The 15444-nt window shown below is 51.0% G+C and overlaps 1 protein-coding gene across 1 annotated transcript; it reads right to left on the reverse strand.

Moving 5' to 3' along the window:
* Positions 1-290: 290 nt before the first annotated feature.
* Positions 291-14728, reverse strand: Prph2 (peripherin 2). The gene is made up of 3 exons (XM_028766795.1): positions 14027-14728; positions 4661-4907; positions 291-895 (listed from the first exon to the last, which is right to left on the reverse strand). Exons 1-3 carry the CDS (start codon positions 14605-14607, stop codon positions 683-685), a joined length of 1041 nt encoding a protein of 346 aa, XP_028622628.1. The 5' UTR covers positions 14608-14728; the 3' UTR covers positions 291-682.
* Between the last annotated feature and the right edge of the window lie 716 nt (positions 14729-15444).

Raw genomic sequence — 15444 nt, forward strand, 5'->3', positions numbered from 1 at the left:
TCAGAGACAAGCCACAGGCAGTGGCTCACCCAGCACTTTGTGACTGGAGGGGTGTGGAGCAAGTGTCTGGGAGTCTGGGCAGGGGGCAGGTGTGGGTCTCTCGCTGGGTTTTAGTAAAGGAAAGTTTTCACTTCCTGTACCATCTGTGAGTTTCTATGTGGAGGTAACCCCCTGGGGGAGTCCATTACTCTTAAAAATATATCATTGCTTCTCCCACATTGTGTAAATTAAGTAAATGGCAACCAGCCTGTTAACCCTATCATTAAGGAAAAGACAACATGGCCCTAGAGTTTTGTTTTTTCACCTTGCTTTTATGTGTCAAGTGATGGTTTGGATGCAGAACTCGGGGTTTAAAAGAGGCAGACGCTACTGAGGAGGGGAGAGGCCCTTGGTGTGGCCAGTCACCTATGGGAGAACTGGACTCACACTTGGGCAGAGCCCTGGACTGGCCAGTCCTGGGAGACTGAGCATCCACGGGGAGCGTTCAGTCACTCGCATTGGAGGCAGCCGGTTCACGAATGTGTGTAGCCCTAAGGGCCCTGAACGTCAAGGCCCGCGTCAAGGAGAGTCAGTAGGTAACGTGACCAGCTTTCTTGGGAAATTTGGACTTTCAGCTGGACAAGGGGGTATCCACATTCCCTGGAGTCCACTAAGTAATGAGGGAGAGAGAGGCCCCAAGCCATCAGCCAGCCTCTGGGGCCTGGCCTGCGTCTGCTCCTTCAGCCTCCACCTGATTGCTCTTGCCCAGCTTTTTAAAGCTCTCCAGAAAGGCCTTCCAGGTCTCCGGCACACTCTTCTCCAGCAGCCATCCCTCGCTCTCACACTCGGGGTCCTCTGGGTTGGACACACTCTCCAGCGCTGTGTGGAGGTAGCGGAGTCCGGCAGTGATGCTCACCTGGTGGGGAGAACAGAGACTTAGAACAGACATGGGGCGCCGGGCGGTGGTGGCGCACACCTTTAATCCCAGCACTTGGGAGGCAGAGGCAGGTGGATTTCTGAGTTTGAGGCCAGCCTGCTCTACAGAGTGAGTTCCAGGACAGCCAGGGCTACACAGAGAAACCCTGTCTCGAAAAAACAAAACAAAAAGAATAGACGTGGGGTATAGCTACGAGGGCTGTTAGGACAACGTGAGTGGTGGCAGCGCACGTCACCCTGGATGTGAGGCTTGAACTGATGGTCACATTGTGACTCATCCCACCCTGGCCTCCCCTCAGCCCCCTGAAGGTGTTTAGAACATTCGATTGTCTCTGCCTGGTCATCATGGCTCCTCGGTTGCCTGTTAATCCAGAGCTGACCCTAAATGACCTATGCTGCACCTATCTCTCCCCTTCTTCCTGCCCTTCCCCCACCAGGCTGAACACACTAGTCCTTCACTCCATGTCCCACCCTGTCACGGTGTGTTTCTTTGTCTATAACAATGCCAGCAGCTTTACTGGATGGGATCACAAGGTTGCTTCCTGGGCTGGCAGGATGGCCTGATGGGTAGAGACTTGTTGCCAAGAATCAACTTTTGATTTCCCCAATGTGGAAGGAGACAACTGATTCTTGCAGGTTGTCCTCTGCCCTCCACAAGTGTGCCATGGCACACATATGCCCAAACATGTATACACACACACACACACACACACACACACACACACACACACACACAAATATAATCTTATTAAAACTTACTCTCGAAAAAGCAAAAAACAAAAAAACTTACTCCCAGGCCAGGTGTGGTGGTGCACGCCCTTAATCCCAGCACTGAGAAGGCAGAGGCAGGTAGATTTCTGTGAGTCTGAGGCCAGCCTGGTCTACATAGAGAGAGCTCGAGGACAGCCAGAACTATGTAGAAAGATCTTGTCTCAAAACAACAAAAGAGTCACTTCTAGGGCTGGAAGATGGCTCAGCAGTCAAGAGCACTCACTCTTGCAGAGGTCACAGGTTCGGGTCACAGTGCCCACAGGGCAGCTCAGAACCATCTGTCACTCAGGTTCCGTGGGATTTGACCCCCTCTTCTGACCTCCACTGGCACCAGGTAGGCATATGACGCACATGCATACAGGCAGGCAAAACACACATAAATCTGAAAAGATGAAAAGTAATTTCCTCTTCTGCATACCCTGGACGTGGGATGATCTCCTATTTGTGTGGTAATGAATGAATGCTGGTCTCCAGCTGTTCACGTTTTTGCACTAGCAGCCATGGTAGGTGCTAGGACTCTGGGTCCTAAAGTATCTGTATTGGTCTGCCAGCCTGCATGTAAGTGGATGTAAGACTGCATCTTCTGGCTTGCAGATTTTCAGAGGAGGTAGCAACTGCCTCCCATGGATGGTGTAGGACCCTGTATGTGCAGAGCACACCTTATGTGCACCTGACAGGCCAGGTAGAGCTATCATCTGATTGGTGATTGGCACGGCGGGTACCATTTTTTCCTTTCATTTTGTATTCCATTCACTCCTTACCTCTATGCAAGCTCAGGTTTCCTGTGCAGCTCCAAGCTGTTTCCTGAGAGTGGGACTATCCCCCTCCCCCCTTACACTGAATGCATCCCACACCCCAGCCCCAGAACACACAGGGTGGCAGCAGTAACTCACCTAACATCTGACAATGGGTGCATGGGGTGGGTACCTAATTGAAAGAGTGTCTAAGCCGGGCGGTGGTGGCGCACGCCTTTAATCCCAGCACTTGGGAGGCAGAGGCAGGCAGATTTCTGAGTTCAAGGCCAGCCTGGTCTACAGAGTGAGTTCCAGGACAGCCAGGGCTACACAGAGAAACCCTGTCTCGAAAAACCAAAAAAAAAAAAGAGAAAGAAAGAAAGAAAGAAAGAAAGAAAGAAAGAAAGAAAGAAAGAAAGAAAGAAAGAAAGAGTGTCTAGTGATAGTGACTGGCTGATTCTAGGTATTATTATTGTCTGTCCAAAGTTTACTAACATGTTTTACAATGGAAAAGCCACCTCCTCCTGAAAGAAACACCTTGCACTGTGGACTCTGAGCTTGGTAGTGGTCTGCCCTTTTGTCCATGTTTGAGCATCTCCCGACTGGATTGCGATGCACAAGAGGTCAAGGCTAAGGTTACAACGCTGCCCCCAGCCCCAGCAGTCTAGTGCCTGAGGCCGCTCTGCTCCCTAGAAGTTGAGGGTGTTCACACTCCCTGTCCCCCATGAACTGGTCCCTGTGAGCTGGGTTCCAGCAATGGTGACCTGGAAGGCGCTCTCTGCAGTCTTCCGGGACAGTCATCTTGTCATGGGTCTTAGGTTGGTGACTGTCGACCTGGCTGTTAGCTCCTCCTCTCATGACACTCATTCCCAAGACTGCCTCAAGGTATCATCAGACCAGTAAATGGCCATGATGTGCCTTCGTCCTGACATCAGAGGCTTTTACAGGTGGTCCGGCCACCCTGTCGTCTCCCATGGTGGCTTAGGGGAGCTGCGTAGCTACACCCTGTCCTCATCTGTGTACTACAAGAGAGATCCAACAAATCTTCTCTAGTAGAAAGAGACCTCCTCAGCTAATATCTCTGTCTTGCTACATTTTGGGTTTGGAGCGTAGGTTTTCTGACGCATGAAGCACAGAGTCACCCCCAACTAGTCTGTGGCCCATTCAGCACCTAGAACAGCTCCCAGCACCTCGGGTGAGCATTTCCTTCCAAGGATTGTTTGGACAAAGAAAGATTATGGCTGCAGGGGAGGGGGTGCTGAGTCTCAAGAAACTACAGAAAAGGGAACTAAGTCATATAGCTGACACGAGGTTAGACTAGCATGTAGACACCAACTAGACTCTTCAAAAGTACAAATCCATACAGACTCTTGCCTGCAGGTCCAGCATACACATCACTAGACACAAAGATTCTGTCCCCATGTAACAGTTAGTGTAACCATCTAAGGCCTCAGAAACAAACAGGCAAAGTGCTGGGAGAACCTCAGAGTCTGGCTAAGTGAAAAGTCAAACGTAAGAGGTTGTGTAGTATAAAAGTCCGTGTACACTAGATGTCCAGAATAGGTACAAGCACCGGCACAGTTACAAACGGGTGGCTGCCGTGGGCTGGTGCTAAGCGTTACTGTTTAGTGGGTGTGAATTTTCTTGGAGAGGCTGTGAATGAAATGATTTAGAACCAGGGTGAGGTGGTGGATACGTGCTACTGTGAACACAATAAATGGCTTAATTTTGTGCACCCCTTTAATCCCAGCACTTAGGAGGTGGGGGCAGGCAGACCTCTGTGAGTTTGAGGCCAACCTGGTCTACATGGAGAGTTCCAGGACAGACAAGTCTATATATAGAAAGACCCTATCTCAAAAATAAAAAAGGAAGGAAAGGAAAGTCAATTTTATGTTGATTTTTGCCTAAATATTTTTTGTAAGTAATGATGCCAGGCATGATAGCACATTTGTGATCCCAGCTTTTTGGGGATACTGAGGCAGAAGATCATGAATTCAAGGGCATTGTGGGTAACATAATGAGAGTATGTCTCAACCACAAAAAGGATGCCAGGCATGGTGGTGGACACCTGTTTCCTGGTTCTTGGAAGGATAAGGAATTCAAGGCTAGCCTTGACTACATATCAAGTTCAAGGCTAACCTAGGTTACATGAGACCCTGTAGGTTTGCTCACCAAGTCTGGCTTCATCATGTTAAAGCCAAGCCTGGCAGTCTCCTTTTCCCTGTCCTCTGTGGGCCTACCTCAAAAAGCCAGACGAGAAGTGTGACAACCCCCATGGAGTTCATGAGGCTGCTGTAGTAATTCAGCAGGGCGGCCCTGCAGCCCCTCAGCCAGAGGTTGAGCTCCTCGGTCTGGTGGTCGTAGCTGTAGTGTGCCGAGTTGTTGGTGAGCTGGTACTGGATACAGGGCCGTGGTGAGCTGGGGTTGCAGCAGCTGAAGGGAACACCGTCCACCAGGTACCGTCCGTCCACATTGCTCTTGATGCGACTGGAAGAGAAACAGCCTGGTTCAGGCTTCAGGGACATCTCCCATGCACTGGGAACCCATGTTCATTCATGCACGGCCCAAGAACACCCCCCACCTGCCAGCTGCTATACTAGGAACTACATATAGAACCATGAACCTATCTTTCCCAGCCTTCCTGGAGTGGATGTTCTAGAAGGTGGAGGCAGGATTTAAACCCTCACCCTTTACCATCTCTCCCCTTCATAGAGCACTCATGACCAGGGTTTGTGTAGAGGCCGGACCTGGAGGCTGGGGACAGACACAGGCCTCACCTCTGTAAACTCCACACTCACAGCAGAATCTGCTTACTCACTATGAAAGACAAAGCCATGCCCTCTGCTCACTAAGCTGCCAGGCGAGGCTCCTGACAATCCCGCATGTCCGTATTAATTCATGTTTCTTTAGTGTCTGCTGTGCCTTCACAGAGTCCACAATCCCAGAGGAACCTTTACAGTGAAAGGTCCCTCCCGTCCCCACAAACTGTACATGCTGCCTGACCAGGGCTTGGCAAAAATCCTCCCAGCGGCTCGTTTGAGATGTGTGTACTTGGCTGGGCATGGTGGAGCACCCAGTAATCCCAGTTCTTGGGAGGTGGAGGCAGGAGGATCAGTTTAAAGTTATCCTCGGCTACACAGTGCATTTAGGTCCAGGTGAGATTACAGAAGGCTGTCTCCAGGGATAACTACATAAATAAAGGCTAGAGAGAAAACCGTCTTGGTAAAGAGCTAGACCATGCAAGAGGAAGGACCTGAATTCAATCTGCTGAATCCAATCTGTGATGGCTTGGGCTTTAGGGACCCAGACAGATGGATTCCTGGAACTCATTGGGTAGCTAGTATAGTCTACTTGGCAAGTTCCAAGCCAGTGAGAGACTCTATCTCCAGAAGAGGAGGAGGCAGGGAGGAGGAAGAGGAGGAGGAGGAGGAGGAGGAGGAAGAGAGGTGGTGGACAGCACCTGAGGTCACCTGAGATTGTCCTCAGCCCTCTACACATACCCTTGCATCCTCATGCATGATCGCCCACACACCCTCGTATACACATACATAAAATAAAGGCTGTCTTCGAGCTCTTGTCTGAACCAGCCCACGTTGGGCTGAGAAGATGGCTCTGTGGGTAAAGGGGCTCGCTGAGCTCTGTGACCTGAGTCTGACCACCAATACCACACGGTAGAAAGAGAAAGCCAGCGGCCACGAGTTGTCTTCAGCCCTTCAGAGGCAAGCCGCAGAGTATGCACACCCGTAGACACACACCGCAGACACGCATACCGACGATGATGATAATAATAATAGCTCATTGTTTTTAAAAACTAAAAAGCCCACGGGGTTGTCTTACATGCTGGCCTTAAACCTTAGAGACTGTCAATGGAGAGTGTTCTCGATTTGTTTTTTCTTTTTTCTTTCAGTGAACCACATCTGTGGCAGGCTGCTGTGGAGGGTGGCCATATGGTCCATAGGTTTGTTCAGGTGGAATATAGAGGGGAAATCTATAGAAGTGCCCTATGTCTGTGCGTGACCCCATCAGAGGCTGTGTCACGTATCCAGCCAGCCATGGGAGATACAACCTGTACCACATCAGTCCAAGCTCTGGTCTCTGTAGACCAAGTAGATGAATAGTACCCGAAGTTTTGGGGTATCATTAGTATTATTATTAAGGGAATTCATCAGTGTCTTACTTGGGAGAGTGAGTTTCTCTTACATTTGTTACTGTGTGCACACGCCTGTATCATGATGCCATGCGGAGGTCAGAAAACAACTTGCAGGAGCTGAGCTCCCCTCCCTCACAACTAAGCCGTCTCACCTGATCTCTTCAACTTATCTGAATTTACACTTCTCTCTTTCCAAGACCATCCTTTCCCTTAGGGTCCACCTTCTTGAGCTGCCCGGTGCTTACCCATCGGGATTAGTTAGGGCTCTAGGTAGGCTGCACATGGTGACATAGGTTATGCGGTATATCCATCTGTCCTTCATTATTCATGGGCTGGGCGCACTACCTAATAAACAGGTGACACTAGGTAGCTTGAAGAGAGCATGGCAGACACCAAATACAAAGGAAGGGTGAGCGCATGCGCAGAGGGTGCCCCGCCCAGCGGTGGTCAAGCAAGAGCCATCCCTAGTACTGGGGAGCCCACATCAGGTTGTGAAAAGAACAGACCAGAGGAGAGACATCACAGGGAACGGTCACTTGTGAGTTAGTAGCTGTTGTTCTTGGCCTTTGAGGGTAGCTGCAGGGAAGGGGTCTCTCCGAGGCAGGAGTGCGCAGGCTCACTGCCCGCGGATGGCGCCATCTCCCAGATGATGCCTTTGTGCTCCCGGATAGCATAAGCCAGATCTTACTCGGCTTCTGCCAAGCTCATGGAGCTTGAGTTCATCGCATGGCCCATACAGTACTAGGCCAGTGCTGGTGACAGTGCCCTAGGTGGGACAGGGCAGCGAGGCAGGGTGGAGGGGTGTTGGCGGGCCCTTCTGATGTCCTTAAGATGAGGTGAAGCCTGTACACCTGCCTCTCACGTCTACCCCAAGGATATCTGAAATGAGGGTCAGACCCGTAGTCATGAGACTGAGGCCTTCAGAGGCTCCCCTCTCTCCATCCATCCCTCCCCTCTTGAAGGCCCACAGCCTTGGGCACACCCAGCAGAATTTAGTCTCTGAGATGTTTCCTCCCTTCAAGCACCCAGGACCCTCAGCTGGCTTTACTCAAAGCTGAGGGCCCTCACAGTCAGGTGCCATTCTTGCTGCTGAGTTACAGGCTGTCCCTGCAACCTGCACATATATCTCCCCGAAGCCATTTCTAGCATCCCCAGGCACAGGTGTGGGTCTGGCAGAGGACAGACTACAGTGCCACTCATACCGTGACGCTGGTATTTTCTGGACATGAGTGAGATGGCTGTGAGCCCATCACCTCACAGGCTCACAGGTAATACAAATAACACATTTGGCCAAGCCAAGAAAATCTTGGCTCCTCTCCACGTGAAGACCTTGGAAAACCACCAGACGCTTCTCTAGAGAAGGCAGCGAGACCCTGAGGGGCAGTCTCATCGAAGTCCACATGGGTGGTTGAAGGCCAGCCCCAGCAGCTGCCCACTGACTTCCTGTTGCCTTGGACTTTACCCTCAGGACGCCAAGGTCTCTCCCCTACACTGGCCTTTAACTCCGTCTGTAACTGATGGCCTTGAACTTCCTATCCTCCTGCCTTCACCCCCCCAAGTCCTAAGATCACCGGCATGTGCCACCACACCCAGTTTACGTGGAGACCCGGATGGATCTCACAGCCACCATCATGCTGGGTACACACTCAACCAACCAAGTTCCACCCAAGCCTCCTCTGGGGCTTCTACCTGGAGATAGGTTTTTTGTTTGTTTTTTTGTTTTGTTTTTTTTTTTTTTTTTTTTTTTTTTTTTTTTGGTTTTTCAAGACAGGGTTTCTCTGTGTAGTCCTGGCTGTCCTGGAACTCACTCTGTACAAGACCAGGCTGGCTTCGAACTCAGAAATCCGCCTGCCTCTGCCTCCCAAGTGCTGGGATTAAAGGCGTGCGCCACCACCGCCTGGCAATGGATATGAGTCACCATGTGGTTGCTGAGAACTGAACTCAGGACCTCTGAAAAAGCAGTCAGTGCCCTTAACCACTGAGCCATCTCTCCAGCCCGGGAGGCAGTTAAGTAAGAAAAAACCACGACCCTCCCTACCCATCCTGTATCTCAGGATCCACTGCCTAGCCCCACCCATGTCCCCACACCCACCCCCACGTACCACGCCCACCCCCACTGCCACGCCCACCCACCTGCCACGCATGCCGCACGTGCCCCCAAGATGAAGTAAAGCCTGCACACCTGCGTCACACTCCCTACAAGTGTGCCTGAAGTCATGCAGCCATCACGGGGCTGAGAGTAGCAGAGACTCCTGAGTGTCCCGGACTCCCACCTCCCCTTCCTAAACTTCAATGAGCAAGGCACCCTGCTGGTCTCCATGGAGCATGACCATGTCTCCCGCAGACTGGGGTTTCCTGAGGACGGACTTATTTCCTTATATAGCTCCTCACCACCTGAAATGGTGTGAAAAAAATAAGCAAATAAGCGCGGGGGGGGGGGGGGGGGGGGCGAGCGGGATGCTAACCCCTTATACACTTCACTCTCTAAACAGCCTCCCCAGTTCCCCAGCTGTCCCTCTGCTCCTCGAGTAGGATTATGTCACTGGATGCCCGAATCCCTGCTCTGCTCTCTTTCCCTACTGATAGATTCCATGTTTCTCCAGAAGAGTCTACAGGCTACCTTGAGAAGGCTAGATTGCCCTGGCAGTGGGGTAACCTAGAAAACAGGCTCAAGATCCAATGACACCACCCCCCCCCCCAGCAGAATACTTTTATAGCCTGGGAACTACTCTGATATAAATAGCCAGCTCACCCCTAAGAAGCTCTGCTCCGACCTAGCTTTGTCTTAGGAGGTGAGTGGGGCCCTAATCTGCCAGAGGAAAGGAGGGCAGGCCCTAAGTAAACAAGCAAGGTGATACAGGAACAGGGGACAGAGCCGTGTGCCCGGAGGGCCCAGAGATGTCCCACCTGGAGCTTGGCCCTTCCTCCCCTGTGCTAAACAGGGGTCCTTCTTCGGGACTCAACACCTCAGTCTGATGATAGAGGTTCTGTCCCACAATGAGATAAAAGAAGCCCTGGCTGGAGACAGACATGCGTTCCTGAGGACTGGGGTCATTCCGGGGCTTAACTCCTCCCCCTGCAGATGTCAGGCAGTGACAACACACTCCATTCTTTTCTTCCAGGCCCATCCGGGACCCTCAGCTGAGGAGGGACGCTAAGGCACAGTGGCAGCCTTCAGACAGCCTGCAGAACCAGGGGTGTAGAAGGAGGTTAGCTCTGGTTTGGGAGGAACCTCTTTTCTATATGGGGTACTGACACAGAAGCACCAAGACTCAAGTTGTCCTCTGACCTCTACAACTGTAACAATACACCCCTCCACACACCCCCATACTAAATACATACATACACACACATACATACACACATACATACATACATACATACATACATACATACATGTTATTTTAAATTTCCTTTTAAAGCTTTTTGTGGCTAGTCAAGTGCCCCCATTTTCTGGCCTCGCCCCTGCCATCGGAATCTTACCCTAAGGCTACTGAGAATCCAGAAAATAAATCAGACCTACTTCTCAGGGCTTGGGGTCTCAAAATACAAATAAACTTTACAAACTTCAGAATTTTCTCTTTCTTTTCTTTTTGTATTTTTACTTTTTTCTATTTTTCCTCTTTTTTATTGTTTTTGTTTGTTTGTTTGTATGTTTCCTCTTGTTTTTGTTTTTTGTTTTTTTTTGGTTTTTGTTTTTGTTTTTGTTTGGTTTTTTCAAGACAGGGTTTCTCTGTATAGTCCTAGGTGTCCTGGAACTCACTCTGTAGACCAGGCTGGCCTTGAACTAAGAAATCCACCTGCCTCTGCCTCCCAAGTGCTGGGATTAAAGGCATGCACCACCACGCCTGGTTTGTTTTTGTTTTTCAAGACAGAATTTCTCTGTGTAGCCCTGGCTGTCCTGGAACTTGCTCCATGGACCCAATTGACCTTGAACTCAGAGACTTGTCTGCTTCTTTTTCTACGTTCACACCTCTTACTTCGGTCAGTCATATTTTCAGTGTGTACAGTAGCGAAATTTTCCTGTGTCCCGGCAAGTTGGTATGGTACGCAGATGTAAATTTGTAAAGGATTTTTTAAAACATACTGTTTATTGTGGCGGGGGCCCAAGCTTGTCATGGCGTTTGTGAGGAGGTCAGGGAGCGCTTGCTAGCGTGAGCTCTCTTAAACCGCGTGACATCAAAGTCACACTCAGCAGCAAGAACTGAGTTACCTTGCCAATCCTACTGAAATAGTTCTGACTGAGTTAAATGTCCACGTGGAAATTTGAGTTCCCTGGTCATTGGGAGCACAGTGACCTGGGTCATTTCTTGACTCTCAAACCAAAAGAAATTTGGAATTAGGGGCTGGTGAGATGGCTCAGCGGTTAAGAGCACTGACTGCTCTTCTAGAGGTCATGAGTTCAAATCCCAGCAACCACATGGTGGCTCACAACCATCTACAATGAGATCTGGTGCCCTCATATGGGTGTCTAAAGACAGCTACAGTGTACTTACATATAATAAATAAATAAATTTTTTTTAAAAAAAAAAAAAGAAATTTGGAATTACAAAGAAACTCTTATATTGTTCTTCAAAGACCGATGCTAAGGGGAAGACAAGACTCTGACAGAGAGGACTGGGGGGAGGGGCAGCTGAAAGGAACAGCTCCTGCCTCCTCCATGAAAGGAAGAAGAGGAGGAGGAAGAGGAAGGGAGAGGGGGAGAGGGCAAGGAGGAAGGAGGGGAGAGAGAAGAGAGAAAGAAGAGGAAAGGAGAGAAAGAGAAGACAGAAGGAGGAGGGAAGAAAGGGACAGGGAGGAGGGAGAGGAGAGATGGAGGGAGGAAGGCAGGCAGGCAGGACGGCAGCTGTTGAGGTGGATCAGTGATAAAGCAGTTATTTAGCACGCCCAAGGCCCTGGGTTATGTAGGTCCCCAGCACTGAGTGGAAGGAAAGGTTCCCTAGGGAAGGACTTACTGCTACCCTGCTAAGCCACAGTGTATGAAACCAACTCCTAACGACTGATTACCACACATACGAGTGCCCTCAACCTCCAGCAGAGAAGCTCGGACAGCAGACGGTGTGCAGCAGAGGCTCACGACTGGCCAAGTGCAGAAAACATAGTCTGCAGAGGTCCAGCCCTGAACGGGACATCTCTGTCACGCCCTGTTCTCAGGGATCATCTCGGGAGAAGGGAACAGACAGCGTGTGAGACCCAGGACGGCTACAGGAAGTCAGTGCTTTCTAGACACAGCAGGGCAATGGCGCCTATGAACTGTTAGTGGCTTTTGACTGCAAGCATAAGACCTGCGCGAAATCAAGCCAGAAAGCGTCCCAGCACGGGTGTGGATGCGGACAGGAACTCCTCTCACTCAGAAGTTATTGCCAACTAACGGCTGCCAGTGGGAAGGTGGGGCACGCAGTTTTCCTCTGGGACATGGGCCCTGAGAGACTATCCATGCTCAGTATATGACTAGACATCCATGCACATACAGGTAGCACTAAGTAGACTCCATTAGACTCCATTTACTTAAGAGAGAGAGAGAGAGAGAGAGAGAGAGAGAGAGAGAGAGAGAGAGAGAGGAAGGGAGGAAGGGAGGAAGGGAGGAAGGGTAGGGTGGGTGTTAGAAAGGCACGGGATGGAGTAATTAAAACACATTAGACACAAGTGAAACTCAGTCAATTTGAAACGAAGAAAAAAGAAAAGGTTTCCATCTGGAGTCCACATTAGAAAAAGAAAAATGGTCCGGGTGGTGGTGGCGCACGCCTTTAATCCCAGCACTTGGGAGGCAGAGGCAGGCGGATTTCTGTGTTCGAGGCCAGCCTGGTCTACAGATTGAGTTCCAGGACAGCCAGGGATACACAGAGAAACCCTGTCTCGAAAAAAGCAACAACAACAACAACAAAAAAAAAAAAAAACAAATGCCAGAGATGAATGAAAGCCTCTTTCCTCTGGTTTTAGCGTCGCCTCTCTCACGCCCAAGAGTTCCACTGTCCCCGCCTTCACCTCCTCCTAGGTGATTTATGCAAATCCTGCCCTCCTGCCCTGTCCCTGCAGACTTGTCATTGGAAGGGCAGAGCTAGTCACAATCCTCTCCTTGCCTGGGGATTTGCGGCTGTAATCTCCTTCCACAGAGAAAATGACATTCAAGCAGTGACCTTCTCAGGGTTTCCCTCCACTGAGGGAGGAGCAGAGCCTTGTCTAAGCTAGATGCCAGCCGCCTGGGACCCCCTGGGCTTCAAGCGCATCCTGCTGGGGTGCCTGCCAGCTCAAGGCCCCATGGGATTTGCCAGTTACTCAAAGGAAGGAAAAAAAAATCCTAACAAACAAAAAACAAAACCTGGATGGACCACTGCCCTAGGATGTCAGCCAGGGTATGTCACACAGCATGCTCCTCCCTAGAGAGCATTCTCCCTGAAACCTCCCCACCACAGAACTCCATTTTCACACAGACCAAGTGCACCCTTGGAAAACTTAGCTGTGCTGTGTCAGCAAACAAAACAGTGTGGATCAAAGGGCTTGCCATCCTGTGCATGCCTGCCTGACAACATGAGAGGAAGTGCCGGGACCACCATGCCAGGCAAGACCAGACTCCCCGCAGCTGTCCCCTGCTCTCTGCACACGCTGTATACACACACAGAGATAACAACACACCGGGCATGGTGGCACATGCCTTTAATCCCAGCAATTGGAAGGCAGAAATAGAAGATCCCTCTGAGTTCAAGACCAGTCTAGCCTACATAAGGAGTTTCAGGCAGCCAAACTATATATGCCCCTGAGTCCAAAAAGAAGGAAGAGGAGGAAGAGGAGGAGGAGGAAGAGGAGGAGGAGGAAGAGGAGGAGGAAGACCAGAACAAGCAGGCACCTGCTATATACCAGGCGTAGTCAGACCAGGAAAAGTACTCCAGGACCACACATTTCAGTATCTTTCCTTGAAAGATGGCTAGAAAGACAGTGGCCAGTCACATGTCAGTTGAAAGCAAAACCAGAAAGAAGCACAGCCCAGAGATGTCTGCCCTCCCCACACCCTGAAAATAACAGGAAGATAGTTCACCATATCCAAGGACAGACTCCTGTAGGCACCTTTGACCACATCAAAAGCTTGGGAAACTGAGGTGCAAACCGGGAAATGCAAGCTCTATGACAGACGCCACCTCGAATGGAACAAGATAAGTATGGAAAAATAGCCTGAGCACTGAAGACCCCATGCTTACTGTAGGAAGGGGCCCTGTGTTCTGGCTCTCCTCCTGGTAACTCCTGTCCACCTTTATTTCTCTCCAGACCTTTCCCCGCCTCAGCCGGTGTGAACCTGAACCAGATGAGGTCGCCATGGTTGACGCCAGACGGACCAGGCTGCTGGCAACGGCACGTGGTCCAGCGTCATGCCCCTCACACATCCGTTCTATACCCAATAGAGGGGAAAGGGACTGGGCAGGCTAGGGAATCAAAGGCTTGTGCCGAAGTGATGGCTACTCACTCTTTGACCTCCTTGGAGGAAAAATCCAGATAGCGGTTGCTGATCCACTGAATCTCGAACCAGTCCCGGAAGCCGTTGTTCCCGCAGCACTTGAACTCGATCTGGAGCATGTCGATGGTCTTTTTCATGAAGCACCGGCCCGGGGTGTCCGTGTCCCGATAGTACTTCATCCCGTTCTTGAGCCCGTAAGCCAGGGTGCTCTCCAGGGAGCCCCGCAGCAGGAAGCAGCACAGAGCCACGAGGAAGAGAACCACGTTAAAGAAGACACAGACAGCCAGGTACGGCTTCAGCCAGGGCTTCCACTTGGCGTACTTGGCAGGGTCCAGGGCGTCGTAGCAGATCTTCCCAGCCAGAGAGTTGAAGACACAGGACAGGACCCCCACCCCTATCAGGGAGTTGGGCACAAAGTGGCTCTCGGAATTATTCATCACGTCGCTCCTCTTGCGGAGTTCAATCTTCAGGAACAGCCCCAGGCTGAAGAGGACGATGCCGGCCAACACGGACAGCCAGTTCATAAGCCAGAGCCCCTGGGCCAACTTGACCCGCTTCTTCTGGTCAAACTTGACTTTGAGCAGCGCCATGCTTACCGAGTGGGTTCAGCAGCCTCCCGCAGTTCAGTTTCCTCTCCTAACCCGAATGAGCTTGGGGGCTGGACCACTCAGGGTCTTGGGAAGAGCACCATGGGCCCAAGCTGCGGGGAGTTGCCCATTTTGGGGCCTCCCTAGCCTGGGATCCCCGTTATCTCAGTAACGGTAGCCGGAGCTAATCTAGGCCGCCGTATCTGCAGAGTCCTTCCCAGCCAAGGAGGGACAGTCCAAACACCGCGGATTAAAAGTGGGATCCACAACACAGTTGCTAATCTCTTTAGCCGGGGTCATCCCATTAGACAAAGCTATGCCAATTCAAAACACGGCCGGGAGGAGCCTCGGTGCGTGTACATGCTGCACCCAGCTCAGCTCAAAGTTCCAGAGCTGGCTAGAAGAGCAGGCTGTGCAGTTCCCCAAAGCCACAGTGAGGTTCTCTTCTGTCTGTGAGTCTGAGACGAGAGAGGTTTAACCTTCGAGGCTGGAGGGATGGCTCCGTGATTAAGAACACTGACTGTTCTTGCGGAGGACTCAGGTTTGCTTCCCAGCACTCACCCAGTGGCGCACACCCATCTGTCATTCGGTTCCAGGGCATCTGACGCCGGCCGGATTCTGGCTTCCATGAGCCCCAGACACATAGTGGTGCACAGACATACATGCAGACAAAACAACCATTCACACGTGTTAAGCACACAAAGGCAGCAGTGGCAATCCCAGCACTGGAAAAGCAGAGGCAGGCAGATCTCTGAGCTCGAGGCCAGCCTGGTCTACAAAGGAGTTCCAGGACAGCCAGGGCTACACAGAGAAACCTTGTCTTGCACTAAAGATCGCAAA

The sequence above is a fragment of the Grammomys surdaster genome, unplaced genomic scaffold, assembly GCF_004785775.1.
Source record: "Grammomys surdaster isolate TR1022 unplaced genomic scaffold, NIH_TR_1.0 169, whole genome shotgun sequence".
Classification (NCBI taxonomy): Eukaryota; Metazoa; Chordata; class Mammalia; order Rodentia; family Muridae; genus Grammomys; species Grammomys surdaster.

Excerpts from the sequence above, each read along its gene's own strand:
- Prph2 (XM_028766795.1), bottom strand. The coding sequence starts at position 14,607 with ATGGCGCTGCTCAAAGTCAAGTTTGACCAGAAGAAGCGGGTCAAGTTG. Across the intron at positions 4,908-14,026 it reads TCCTCCAAGGAGGTCAAAGA|TCGCATCAAGAGCAATGTGG; the intron begins GTGAGTAGCCAT and ends TTTCTCTTCCAG. Across the intron at positions 896-4,660 it reads TTCTCGTCTGGCTTTTTGAG|GTGAGCATCACTGCCGGACT; the intron begins GTAGGCCCACAG and ends TCTCCCCACCAG.